Genomic DNA, 14,261 nt, shown 5'->3' with positions numbered 1-14,261 from the left:
GATTAAAGTTTATGAAGATGCAGATTGCTACAGAGTATTAACAAAGTGTGATTGTTTACAAATTCTTCCAACCAAAAAAGAAAAGGTAGATTGGGATTAAGATGCTATAATTATGTGGTAGCAAAGAAGCACAAGGCTATGTGTATTCCTCACAAACCATGAAATTCAGCCATGGGCCTCCACACTAGATGATGTTGTGAATACCAGAAGCAAATACCGATTCCCAGAAACCACAAAACATGATAATCCTGTTGAGAAAAAGCATTTCTAGAAGTACTTGACACACTGATGTATTCTTTAATACAATTAAAATCAGAAAAAATAATTTGGAGAGTTATTAGAACTGGAACAAACAATAACAAACTTAGAAAAAATACTAAAATAATCCAGTTTCTATTTTAATTACAGGGAAAGTACACTCTTAAATTCAAGATTAAAAGATTAACTACAAGAAAAGATGATATCAAATAAGCAGCATATTAAAAATAATGTACCTACTTGTCAGTGATGCTCCGCCAAAGCTGTGCACCTGCAACAATGAGAACATAAGATGATTTACAATGCAGTAAAACAGAAATCACACATAGTTTTTTTCTTTTTTATTTGTAGAAATGTGCAAATTTGGGATAAAATGACTAAGGAAGTCTTCACAACAGTTAAAACTAGAGTAACAATTGTGAGAAAACTTATTTTTTTCCGTGAACTTAACATACCAGTTTAAATATTAATGAATAGTTTTTAGCTACATTTCCACACAGGTGGAGGAGATAATCAACATGGCTCTTGCTTTACAACTACAAACTGACAATCACTGTCTACATTCCTTACAATCCTGTACTAATCTTGCCATCTAGTGGCTAGTTGGAACTGTTATCCTGGGAAGAACTGCTTTTGCTGTTTGGAGTGACAATTATTTTCAAATCACTACAAGAAGAAATAATTCTACTCTATTCGTTCAATAACTACCCATGAAATTTGTGTTCAAAAAAATAAACAAAAAACACTGATGGCAATGAATGTAAGTGGCATAAAATAATCATTCTGTGAGCATAAAGCTGGGAAACAGAGGTCTTCCTGCTTTCACCTCTCCGATGAACAGTTGAATAATCCCATTGAAATTGAAGTGAACGCCAGATGAAGGCAGGCTGGTCTTCCCACTCTGCCAGCTTGGTAAATATTGGTATATCTTGCATTTGGCCAATACAAAAACATTAGTTAGCAGTAACAGCTAGAAGACAACTTGTGTAAATCACCACCTTCTGACTAGTGGGTTACTCAATGTTAGAGGTAACTTATACAACACTGACTCTAAAAATCTAATTAAGATAAGTTTCTTAAGTTGCCCACTAAGCAAGCAGGTAGCAGAACAGCAATTAAGATTCTGGAGAAGGCAGTGACAATGAACAATATTTCAAAAAAGTTTCTGAATAACTGCTGTAACTTAGCAGGGAACAATAGGCTGGGGAAGTCAAAAATGAAAAGACAGCATATTGCAGAGGAATACTGTGCATCTCTGATGTTATTTCCTGCATTCCCTAATGATTTTTCAAACACCTTGCATGGGATTCAACATCAAAGAACAAACAATATGTCACTTCAAAAAATGTTCCTATAACACGAAGTACAAGAGATGCCAATCATTTTGCCAAAGAATTTTCAAGATGGTAATGAAGTATAAGACAAAATAAATTAAAAACAAACAAATAACAACATAAAGAACAGACAATTAGCCAATAACTATTAATCTCTTTCAAACTTGGTACTATTCACATAAGAGTTTTTATGCGCTGGAAACTGCAGTGGAAACTGGAAAAAAAAAAACTTTCACTTATTTCAACTGTGAAAAAAGTAGGTCACTTTGCAACCTATTTCCAAAGTTGACTGATTCCTATCTGGTCTCCCAAACCTTCCAATAGTGATCTAGTGTATAGTCAGAAGAAACAGGAACTTTTAGGGAAATAATGTAATTTCAGATCAAGCAGCTGAGAGGCAAGAATGATTGATATACTCAAGCTGAAGCAAGTCTCACAGCACCCTGCTTATAAAACATAGAAGAACTTCATGGAAAATGGTAACAGATCATCATAGATTACATCTAGTATTTCTGCAATAATCCTAGTATCATAATATTAAAGTAGGTTTAATAATGTACTAATATGCTATGAAATACAAGTGTTAAAGCAAGGAGTTACATCTCTATACTGCCTTACCTTTTATCCTAGATAACACCAAATCCTTTATTATCTGTAGAACCAGCAGTCCAAGTATTATGAGAGAGGTCAGATGATACAATCTCCAAGGGGTCAATGCAACAAACCTGGAATGTTAAGAAAAAATAAACACTGAATTCTTGTGAGCTGACTGGAATTACATAAAAGCTTACAGGTGTTGTTAGTATTGAGAATAAAAAGAGAAAATTGACTAATCTGACATGAATCAAATTCAGTTTCTTCCTGCAGTGCTTTCCCAGGAAGCAAACACTAAAAGCTCCAAGCACAACAGGCTCATAGAATCATAGAATCACCAAGGTTGGAAAAGACCTAAAAGATCATCCAGTCCAACCATTCACCTATTCCCAATAGCTCCCACTAAACCATGTCCCTCAACACAACATCCAGTCTTTCCTTTAACACCCCCAGGGTCGGTGACTCCACCACCTCCCTGGGCAGTCCGTTCCAGTGCCTGACCACCCTTTCTGAAAAGTAATACTTCCTCATGTCCAGCCTGAATCTCCCCTGCCGTAGCTTGAAGCCATTCCCCCTGGTCCTATCACTGATGACACGAGAGAAGAGGCCGACCCCCAGCTCACTACAACCTCCCTTCAGGAAGTTATAGAGAGCAATGAGGTCTCCCCATTTAACCATACATTGAGTTTTTAGTAAATTTTTGTCCACACTTTTATCTAAGCACAGCTGAAATATACAAAACAGAATATTTTCATTACTGCATAAGAAGCAGTACCTTTAAAATCAATTTAGGTTTTAGTAACATAATTTTTTTTTTAATTCACACACAGCAGAAGTTAAACATTTCCTTGTGTTTCTTACAGGACCTAACTTCACAGCAGATTCTTATACAAATGATTCTTTCAAATGGGAAGATGAAGTAAAACCATGTCATTCATAGCACAACAGCCCAACTTGTCCTCAGAATGAGCTTTTGTGATTTTTGTTCTTCATTACAGAAAGTTTTTACAACATCCCCAGTTGAGTCAAAGAGACCCCGACTCACAAGAGATCATCGATAATCTCATGCACTGCTGCCGCACGTGTCCACATTAGCACTTCTGTTTTACTGACAAATGGCACAGCTTGCAGGAAAAAAAAGGATCTGATGTATAAAATAGTTAGCACTCAGTTATATGAGAAAAGCATATTAACAGCTTCAAGAACCTTACAGAGATCTGAGAACAGTAATTATTTTTGAGCACATCACAATCTTTTACAAGGTAAGACCAAAAATGATTAACTTCAAGACAAATAAATGGTGAAAGCTGAGAATAGCCAAAAATAAGAAGAAGTCCAGGGCAGTGGATCAACTAAGAGTAACAACAAATAGGATCATACAAAGAATGAAAATGGTTTGTAAACAGGACAACCGGACACAAAATTAGTTGCTGTGGCAGCTTTTCTGCAGGAACAAGGGGGAAAAGAATTGAAGCAGCAAGTATGGGGCACTGGAGGACCCCAAGGAAAACCCTCTGAACACTTGATTTTTATACAAAGAAAGCTACCTTCTAGGAGTTTCTACTAAGCTAAAGACACATAGTTGTGGAAAACTGCTCTCATATTCCTTGCAGGCCTGAGAAAACTGGATTGCATCAAATCTCCATGAAACAACTTTCCTTATTTAACTGTTCACAGAAACTCAGAAAGCCCAAGCACCTTCACCAGATCAGGATATGATCTCCTATACCAACAGATCAGCTCATTCTGATAGTTGTGTTCCGAATTGAACCATAAAAATACTTGAAAAAATAAGAATATTCTATGGGGGGAAAAAAAAAGTCTCAAAACAGTTACTCTACAATTTCAGTTAGCTCAAGAAAACCAGTAAAGATGTTTAGAGAAAAATCTTTACAGGCTCTTTCGTAACAGCCCACACATAGCTCTCATTAAATCAAACAATAATCTTCATCCTTAAATATCCTTGATTCTGTTGAAGGGTGAAGTTCGACTGCACTGAAGACTTTGTCTAACCTACTTCTTTTTTCTAAACTTGCTGACAATGAAGGAGAAGGGAGCTTGTGATACTGTAGAGAAAAATGAATAATTTTTAATGTGATTTCTTCATTTGTAACAATTGCAGACCTTTAAGTTGTACAGAATTAATACTACAACTATCCTATATGATCTTCACAGTGCTTGTTGATTAGCATTTTATAGGATTGAATAGCATGTTCTAACTTAACAGTTAACCCTGGGCAGCCCTCAGTGGTTGAAACACACCAATACTGGAGTTTATGCATGTGCACACATGTGCACATTGATACACACACACATTTTACTAGTTCTCAAAGGTAAGAGAAGATGCTTACTACCTTCCAAAGAATACAGAGAGCATTTGACCTACTTTACAGTCACAATTAAGCCATACTCATAGTTTCACTGCAATCACAGCTGTCACCTGCTGTTAAAAACGGTTGCACTAACATGGACAAGGATTAGCAAACAAGAATTAGCAAGGTAGCATCCTGTCTAAAAGATGTTTCCAAGTCATCTCATTCTACATTCTTGATACTACAGCCTTTCTGCTCCGTAACTTTTTGAGGAAAAAAAATATGCGATCTGTATGGAGCAGTTAACACAGCAGTCAAATGAGGTCCCTTCACATACTTGCAGAACTTCAAATGGGTAAGGATTTCTGGTGTCTTAATGCCGTTGTCAATCTTTCCTCCATTCTTTCAGTACTTGTTATTTAGATCGCACTGTTTGCAACAAAAGCCATCTCATACAAACTCCCAGCCACTGTGTGTCAGCCCTCAGGTGCTCCAGCAACACAGATCAGAAAAACTAGGAGCCATATGTCAGACAATTCTGTGCCCTTAAGTCCCTTAGGGGTCACTGGCTGACAACGTGACAATGTTCTCCCTCGTTTTCTGGCACATGTCTACCTCCAGCTTATTGAAAGGTTAGTCCAACATGCTGGGATCTGAAAACCATGTATTATGCTAATGGTGTAGAGATTCAAAATTCTTCAAGGAATTACCAGGAGGCATAGCAACCAGATTAACAAAAAGTCACAGTGGCACAGCAGAACTTTTGCTTATGATTAGGAATTAGTTGTTTTGGTTTTTTTCCTCCTCTTTTTTTTAATTAACAGGGTTTGAATACTTCTAAAACACATACCAACCTGACAAAACATCATATACTCTATATAGTATATTTAAGGCCTTCACTATGACAAAAATTCACATGCAGTCATCTTGTTTTAGGACAGCTAGAAATGCCTCAGGCCTCTCACCTGGGCAACAGTGGTCTCACCTGTGAGACGTCCTCTGGCTGACATTTAGAGCAACCAAATGGAAGAGCTAATGAGATAGTAAGCAGAGGGCAAATCACTGGGGAGTGTGAACTCTAATATTTGATTAAGAAACCATCTGAGTAACTTGACCTAACTGGACCTATTTCCAGAAGGAAGTCAGACTAGCTGACATCCTGTCGTCTTCCCAACCTACAGTCTTTCATGACGCCACAAACAGGTGATTTACACAGTATCTTGTAGAAGCAACAGCTGATCTCCCTCCTGTGTCATTTTATGACCATGGTGTCTCAACTTCCCACAATAGTTCAGTAGCAGCCTTGGATCTATCTACTTTACAGCCTCTTGCAGATACTGGAAAACTGCTGATATATTGCCCCAAAGCCTTCATTTTTTCCAGGCTGAAGAAGCCGAAGTTTCTCAGTCTCTTATTATAGAATCATAGAATGGCCTGGGTTGAAAAGGACCACAATGATCATCTAGTTTCAACCCCCTGCTATGTGCAGGGTCACCAACCACCAGACCAGGCTGCCCAGAGCCACATCCAGCCTGGCCTTGAATGCCTCCAGGGATGGGGCATCCACAGCCTCCTTGGGCAACCTGTTCCAGTGCGTCACCACCTTCTGAGTGAAAAACTTCCTCCTGATATTTAACCTAAACCTCCCCTGTCTCAGTTTAAAACCATTCCCCCCTGTCCTATCACTATCCACCCTCGTAAACAGTCATTCCCCCTCCTGTTTATATGCTCCCTTCAAGTACTGGAAGGCCACAATGAGGTCTCTCCAGAGCCGTCTCCGAGCTAAGCTAAGCCCAGTTCCCCCAACTCCTCATAGGAGTAATAAAGTAGCTCTCATTGTAAGAAAGATTCCCACCAACTCAAGCTCTTGTCACTTGGCAGCCACCTGCAGAAGCAGCACAAAAGGCAAAGACTGCTGAACGCTTCTACAGAATTACGATTATTAGCTAAAAGTCACTAAAGCAAAGGATAAGAATTCAAATAGCTTATTCTCTCTACCCCAACTACAGGAAACAAGATTTTCACCTTATATATAGGTCAAAAAAAAAAAAAAAAAAAGAGAACATGATTCTCTAAGCAAAAATATGATTTAAAAACCCCTTTCAAACAGTCTGCATTCAATCATCACAGAGAAACTTACTTATAAGAGGTAAATATGCAAGCAGAATGGTGATTTGGGAAATAGGATGAATAACAAAGTGCTCCACTGCAACGTTATCTCACACTGTCTGCAGGAAAACCTCCTGGGGGAAAGCAGTAGTAAGAACTGTATTTGTGGCTTATACATCACATTTACCATAACCGATTCCATTCAGATAGACATTTAACATAAAAGCATTCAAATGGAGGATGTTTAAGTGACCTAAACATCTTCCGAGTCTATCATGACATCAAATGCTACCATTACTTTAGTGAAAACAGGAGATGTTTCCATGAGTTAAAAGTATGCTGAATTAAACACAAAAATCAAAGATCCTGGCTTCCTTTATTCTTGTACAAACATGCCCAGATGACCTCAATTAACCTGTACTCTGGGAAAGTCCAGAAGAACTCTTAATCCCATTTTCTCATGCAGTAGCAGCAGTTTGATGTTAAAAAATCCACCTCCACCATACTGCCCTAAATCTCCTTTTCTCTAATGCTCTCATTAGTCCTGTAACATCTCCCATGGAGCACAGCATATTCCTGTAGAACTTCTATTGTTCTCAGGATTACGCTTGCTATTTTAAGGGTCTTGTCATCTTGAGCTACAATATATATATATATATATATATATATATATAGTTTTATATATAGTTTTATATATATATATATATATATATAATTTCTCTCTCGACACAACTACTGTTACACACAGAATGCCTTTGTGTCATGAGGGAACTACAAACCCAAGCTGTGTTGCAATTCTGCTTGCTTTAGGATTTCCATCTTCTGTAAAGTCCTCATCCTGGATTTGGTCCTTAATTATTCAGTAATGCTCACTTTCCCTCAGCTCCTCAATTATCCTCCTTGATTTATTTTCTGATTGATCCTGTTTTCTGCTGAGTGGTTCAAAAAATGCTGTCAAGTGGCCAGGCTTTTTATGTAACGCAGCCTGGCTCTTAAACAATGTCAATTTTTATTCCAGTAAACCAATCTCTCAGCCAAAACTATGCAAGTTGTCACGAAAAAGCTGTTGAGATAGTGGTGCTTTTTTTCTTAATTACACTGATTTAGCCTTCCATTCCACTTTACCTTTGAAGCCTTCTAAAATTTTAATTACGTGTGTTGGAAAAGTAAATATAAGCTTAAAGGCGTCCAACTGAAAACAAGTAGCCCCTACAATTCAATCCCAGCTTACACTGTTATCAGAACATTAACTTGACTTCAGAAAGCATGGGAAGCTTTTGGGAAAGCATCCGTTCGACAAGAAAAGGATTTGAAAACAGCTGAAACTGTTCTGAAAGAGTATAAGCTGAATTCAAGGCACGAGGAGTCTACCATCACTACCTGTACTTTCATGACCTGGACTCATCAAAAATCCAGAGATGTTTAAGTGAAAACAAAAGTCAAATTTAGATAGCCAAAATAATTGATACAGTCTCTGAATTTCTTACTAATGGCAGTCTTTCAGTACCTGCAGGAGGCCTACAGAAGGCTGGAGAGGGACTTTTTATAAGGACAGGCAGTGACAGGATGGGAGGAAATGGCTTTAAACCGGAAGAGGGTGGATTTAGACTAGATGTCACAGAGAAATTCTTTCCTGTGAGGGTGGTGAGACGCTGGAACAGGTTGCCCAGAGAGGTTGTGGATGCCCCATCCCTGGAAGCACTCAAGGCCAGGCTGGATGGGGCTTTGAACAACCTGGTGTAGAGGGAGGTTCCCTATTACAGGGAGCTGGAACTGGATGATCTTAAAGATCCCTTCCAACCCAAACCATTCTATTATTCTATGATCTGGTGGCACACTGATAATACAGAGTTGGTAATACAGCTTGGATGGGCAAAAGCTACATCCTCTTGTTTGCCTCTTATGTGGCATTTTGACTTTACAAACTACCTGCAGCAGAAGCAAAGCAAACTGCATAAGCTGGGTCTGAAGTTCAGTGCAGTCCTACCATGTGAAATCCCAGGAAACAAAAAAAAATGTCAGAGTAATTTGCAGTCCAAGAACATCCATCAGTCGCTAACAAGAACGATGCGCTTTATGCCTCGTTAAACAGTTCATGACGATTTATTTGCGATATTCAAAATAAAGGAGCTTTGGAAAACATGGTGAAATTAGCAAATTTCTTGTACCACAAGAATGCTATTTCAGTAGTAAATATAAAAAATGCATTCATATAGAGCATCTGGATGAAAGATTTCTCAGAGGGAAGATGTTACCATCAAATATAACCAAGGTTTTGTGATGAGATAGAGAAATTGCTAACCCTCAGCAGCTCATACTGCAACAGTTCGTGCACAAAGGGCTCTGAATGACAAACATATATCCAAGAACTAGAGTAACAGAGGAAAGACACTGTCCCCCCAGAATTAAATGGGTGGGAGGAAGGAACCATCATTATCCTTCCAACAACTGCAAAGCACTGAAATTAAACTTCACAACCTGTTCCTCTTCCTTCCACTACCAATACTGCTGATACAACAAAAGAAGCCCCCAGCCATCCTTCTGCACTTCTCTCAATCCTGAGGAGCCCTTAATCTTGAGGAGAACTGAGGCCCTATGCCCTGAGATCACAAGCACCTCTGCAGAGGGATGGGGGGTATTCTAGGCACAGGAGAGCAGTGCTGAGGCACTAACTGGCAGTGCTCCTCCAGCCCAGAGTGCTGTCAGCTCTGAGCGCTGTGAAGACAGGCTCTGCAGGCAGCTGGGCTCCACTCACACCCAGCACTGTGTTCTGGCTGGAGCTGAGTCACAGCAACCAGGCTGACCAGCTGGACTGGACCTCCAGAGGGAAGCAGAGGCAGCAAGTACACTGTGCTGCAGATACATGATGCCAACATAACAAGGGAGAGAAATGCGAGACCAGATTTAAACCAGTGTTTAATTTTCAGTGTCAGCTTTCAGAGGCTTGCTGATGAGATCATTCCTGATGTTCTTCAATCTCAAACCTAAGAATTTCACTGCATAACTCCCCACTTTGTCTCTCAGGTTCCCTGGCATGAAGAATGAGGTTTTCAAGGAGGGACAGAGATATCACCAAAATAAAAGCAATCCTTCCACTGACTTTGTTTCATCCTGACTCATTTTGACACTAAGAAAGAAGAGTGAGCTACAAATCCTGACAAAATAACTTCAATCATAAGTCACTCCACAAGTTGCAGTAGGACCAGTGAGAGTTTCTGTACACGTTATACACTGCATGCACTATACACGTAGACAAAAGAACAGCAAACATTGTCCAGCAGCTATTACTCACTGAAGCACAGAAATGAAACCACTTAAACACTGCCCTTGGTTTTTATGAGAGCCAATTTCAAAGAAACACAAAGCATTATAATCCTCCAAACTGCTGTCAGAACAGGTGAGCTCTGAGAGCTGAACCACATAAATTTCCCAGTGAAAGGACTTACCAAGGACACTTAAGAGCAAGACTGATAACAAAAGTCAACTTAGATTAAACATCACACACACGCTGCTCCCAGGATTTGAGAAGATGAAGTGGTTTTGGAAATATCTGAACAGATATTTTCTCGTGCAGTGTGAAGCTTCAGAAAATTCTGTGTGACCTGCATCATCACTAGAGTTATGGGGCACTAGGTGGAGTTTGCAGTTAATCCACTTATTTGCTTGTTTGCCTCTTGTTCATTGGAGAAGAAAGGAGGAAGCTCAAGCACTGGAAACACAGTTCAAGTTCACAGAATCAGGATTCAAGTCCGAAGGGACCTCAAAGCCCGCTCGGCCCCAACCCCGTGCTGTGGGCAGGGCTGCCAGCCAGTGGGTCAGCCTGCCCAGGGCCCTATCCAACCTGGCCTTGAGTGCCTCCAGGGATGGAGCACCACAGCTTCTATGGGCACCTATGCCAGTGCCTCACCGCCCTTTCAGGGAAAAACCTCCCTGACATCTAATCTAAGTTTCTCCTCTTTTACTTCTAAACTGCTCCCCCTTACACTGTCACTATCTGCCCATGCCAGTCTCCCTCCTGTTTATCAGCTCCCTTCAAGTACTGGAGGGCTGAGACGAGGTCTCTTCTTTAAGCTATCACCCCCGGCTTCTTCAGTCTGTCCTTACAGGAGTCAGTCTCAGGGTCTCAGCTGTACCATTACACAGAGTCATAACACATAAACCTCTCTAAGGCCATGGGTAACTTCTGAAGAAATTTCACAAAGAAAGGCAAGCTTTTTTTTTTTTTTTTTCCTCTATAAAAATGATCAGAAGATGTGCTGCAAATGTAACAACGAAGCCATGCCTGTGAATTCCAGAGTTTTGTCAACCAAACTACGCCCTACTAAAAAAACTTTAGCCGGAGAGGCAGGCTTGGTGCTCTGCAGCAACATTCCCACCGCCACCCCTCCATCAGGGCCGCCGACGGGGAGCAGCACACGCATCAAACCCAGCCCTGAGGGAAGGCACCCCCGTAGCAGCACGGCGCCGGCCGCGGGCCCCACACCGCCAGCCGCCACAACCGCACGGCAGCGGAGGCCCAGCGCTCAGCCGCACCTGCTCCGCGATCGTGGACGGGGACGGCGCGGACGGGCCCTCGGAGACCCGAGGGCTGCGGGAGCGGCCCAGGCTCCTCCCGGGGCGGGGATGAAGGCCGTGCTGTCCCCCGGCAGGGCGTCCCCCCGCGCCCGGCGCGCTCACCAGAAGAGCAGGTTGGCGCAGACGAAGCCGCCCAGGCTGTGGAGGGGCCGCTCCCAGCTCAGCGCCGCGGCGATGCAGCAGCCCACCGCCAGACCCGTCTCCCCGAGCAGAGCCGCCGCCGCCCCGGCCCCGCCCGACACCTCTGCCGGGGCTGCATCCCGCGGGCTCTCCGGCCGCTCCCTCCCGCCGCCGCTCTCCCCACCCGTCTCCGGCTGCCGCGGCCGCGCGGGCGCCGCGCTCGCCATGGCTGGGTGGCGGCGGCCGGGCTGGGCTGGGCCGAGCCGGGCCGGGCCGGGCGGGAGGCGGGGCGGAGAGGGACAACCGTTCCCTCCCCGTGCCCCCACCCCGATCGGAGGCGCTGACGTCACCGCGGCAGGTGTCACGAGGGGCTGCGCGTGCGCGTGACAGGTGCGTGGGGAGGGCGGGGCTGAGGGTGGCGGGTGGCCGCTAGCCGCCGGCCTCCAGTCGCCAGCCTGACGCGTGGTCTCTGCTGCCCTCCGAGTCATACAGCCGTTTAGGTTGGAAAAGACCATTAAAATATCCAGTCCAACCATTAAATCATCCCCACCATGCCCACTAAACCACGTCTCTCAGTGTCATATCGCCGTGTTTCTTGAACACGCCTGGGAGTGGTGACACCACCGCCTCCCTGTGCAGCCGTTCCCTGCTCTCACTGCTCTCTGAGAAGAAATTTTTCCTAATATCCAAGCTGAACCTCGCCTGGCGCAATTTGAGGTGATTCCATTTTGTTACACAGGACGAGGCCAGCTTCAAACCCCGGAGAGCATAACTGCTGAGATACATCCCTAGAGCATCGATTGCTGAACAGGCAAAATCTCATAGGGGTGCAGGGACCTCCAGAGAATATCAAGTCCAACTCCCCTGCCAAAGCAGGTTCCCTACAGCAGGTCACACAGGTAGGTGTCCAGGCAGGTCTCGAACATCTCCAGAGAAGGAGACTCCACCACCTCCCTGGGCAGCCTGTTCCAGTGCTCCGTCACCTCACTGTAAAGAAGTTCTTGCGCATGTTTGTGCAGAACTTCCTGTGCTGCAGTTTCCAGCCGTTTCCCCTTGTCCTGTTTCCACACGCTGCTGAAAACAGTCCGGCCTCGCCACTCTGCCCCCCACACCTTAGATATTTATAAACCTGGATCAGGTCCCCTCTCAGTCTCCTTTTCTCAAGGCTGAACAGACTCAGTTCACTCAGCCTTTCCTCATAGCAGAGATGCTCCAGGCCCTTCACCATCTTTGTGGCCCTCCGCTGGACTCTTTCCAAGAGATCCCTGTCTTTTTTGTACTGGGGAGCCCAGAACTGGACGCAGTACTCCAGATGAGGCCTTATCAGGGCAGAGTAGAAGGGGAGGATCACCTCCCTCAACCTGCTGGCCACGCTCTTTTTAATGCATCCCAGGACACCATTGGCCTTTTTGGCCACAAGGGCACACAGCTGGCTCATGGCCAACCTGTCCACCAGGACACCCAGGTCCTTCTCCACAGAGCTCCTCTCCAGCAGCTCATCCCCCAACCTGTACCAGTGCATGCATGGGATTCAAAGACTGTGTCTGTCAGTGTAAGCTGCATGAAATCTGGTAACTCATTAAATACTTGGCTCCTGCAGTGAAAACTCACAGAAATACAGTAATTTTGGTTTGTAGATTAACATCTATTTCAAGCTTAATTGGGTACACACCCTACTTCACTTGACCAGTGCAGCAAAAGTAGCCCTGTTCACTTAGAGGTGAACATACGTTTTATTTCTCTGAGGTAAAGAAAGATTGAGGAGTTGGTTCAGCTGTGATTGGATGCGGGTTTCCAGATTTTCTGTGAGGTTTGGGCAGATGACCTTGGGAGGGAGTTCTGTTGCTTATGATTCCACATGCCTGTGAGTGTATGAAAGTGATTAGGTATTGTTTATGAAGGTCTGAGAGAGTAAAAGGAAAGAGACAGGCTTTCCTTGTAACCCAACAACACATGGATGGAAAAGTAAGGCCTGGGAAGGAGCTTCAGCAAGGCTGGAGCAACAAATACTTTGTTGTTTTGCTTCAGCCCTTTGCTGATGGATGGAACTTTGCCCTAAAAAGACTCCATCAAGACAGCGTGCCCTTCCAGTGCTGGCAAATAGGCAGCTGTCTCATAGGGATGCAGGCTGCTGTTTAGCTGCTGAGCTCTCTAATGCTGCTCCAGCACCTCTGCTGGTTTGTAGGGTGCAGTGGATGCCTCTTTTGGGGAGTGGGAGTAGAGGCAATTTTATGAGTATGTGGGAGTAAAAATAGGGACCTCTGTCAAGGAGGAAAAGCAGTTCTTCTTTGAAGCCATTTTAGGATGATTTGTTGTGTGTGCCAAGCTGCTTGTTGTGGCTAGTACTGTCTATAATATACTATCAAACCTTCCCCAGCTTAACCAGTAGCAGCTATCTTTCCCTTGCCAGCATTCAGTTATTTTGGTATTGTGGGCTGACCTATTCAGGACCTAAGTCTAGCTGACTCCAAACAGCTACGAGATAAGCTGGGATAGAAGTCAGGTGTTCCTCATGTACTGTAAAGTGAGTGTGGGATAGTTAGCCACAGAAAGCACCCTTGGGTTAAAATATTTAAATTTGAGTTCAACAAACATTAGCTCTTAGTTTGTGTTGAATTTGTGAAATGCTGATAAAGGCATTATAGTCCTATGGCCCTACAGATTACAGCCGTGGCAGATTTTAGGTAAGTAACCCTGTCCGATATTCCATGCTTTTTAAAAAGATTGGAATATGATTGAATGCCCCCTGCACTTAGACATCACATCACTGTCCCTTTGATTAAATCATACACAAGGAGTTCAAGGATCCCCTGCTCCCCAGGAAACAGAGATGATGAAGGATGGTTTCAGAGAACAGGGTAGGCTATAGGTACACAACTCTTCCATATCTTGATTAAAATTGCTTCCGTTCTGCACTACAGGCCTCTGCTTTCCTGACCTATGCCATAAAGGTTATGAA

At 43.3% G+C, this 14,261-nt stretch overlaps 1 protein-coding gene across 1 annotated transcript in view; it reads right to left on the bottom strand.

The window, feature by feature from the left end:
- RETREG1 (reticulophagy regulator 1) overlaps nucleotides 1-11,567 on the bottom strand; it is a 58,973-nt gene extending 47,406 nt beyond the window's left edge. The window contains exons 1-3 of the mRNA XM_052703789.1: nucleotides 11,285-11,567; nucleotides 2,211-2,317; nucleotides 499-529 (exon numbers count right to left, since the gene is read on the bottom strand). Coding sequence (XP_052559749.1) covers nucleotides 499-529; nucleotides 2,211-2,317; nucleotides 11,285-11,529 — 383 coding nt within the window. The 5' untranslated portion in view covers nucleotides 11,530-11,567. The remainder of the gene's footprint in view (nucleotides 1-498; nucleotides 530-2,210; nucleotides 2,318-11,284) is intronic.
- Nucleotides 11,568-14,261: the final 2,694 nt, after the last annotated feature.

Source organism: Tympanuchus pallidicinctus, unplaced genomic scaffold (assembly GCF_026119805.1).
Source record: "Tympanuchus pallidicinctus isolate F22 unplaced genomic scaffold, pur_lepc_1.0 scaffold5, whole genome shotgun sequence".
Taxonomy (NCBI): domain Eukaryota; kingdom Metazoa; phylum Chordata; class Aves; order Galliformes; family Phasianidae; genus Tympanuchus; species Tympanuchus pallidicinctus.
The sequence above is the reverse complement of the archived record's forward strand: the minus strand, read 5'-3'. Positions and strand labels throughout refer to the sequence as shown.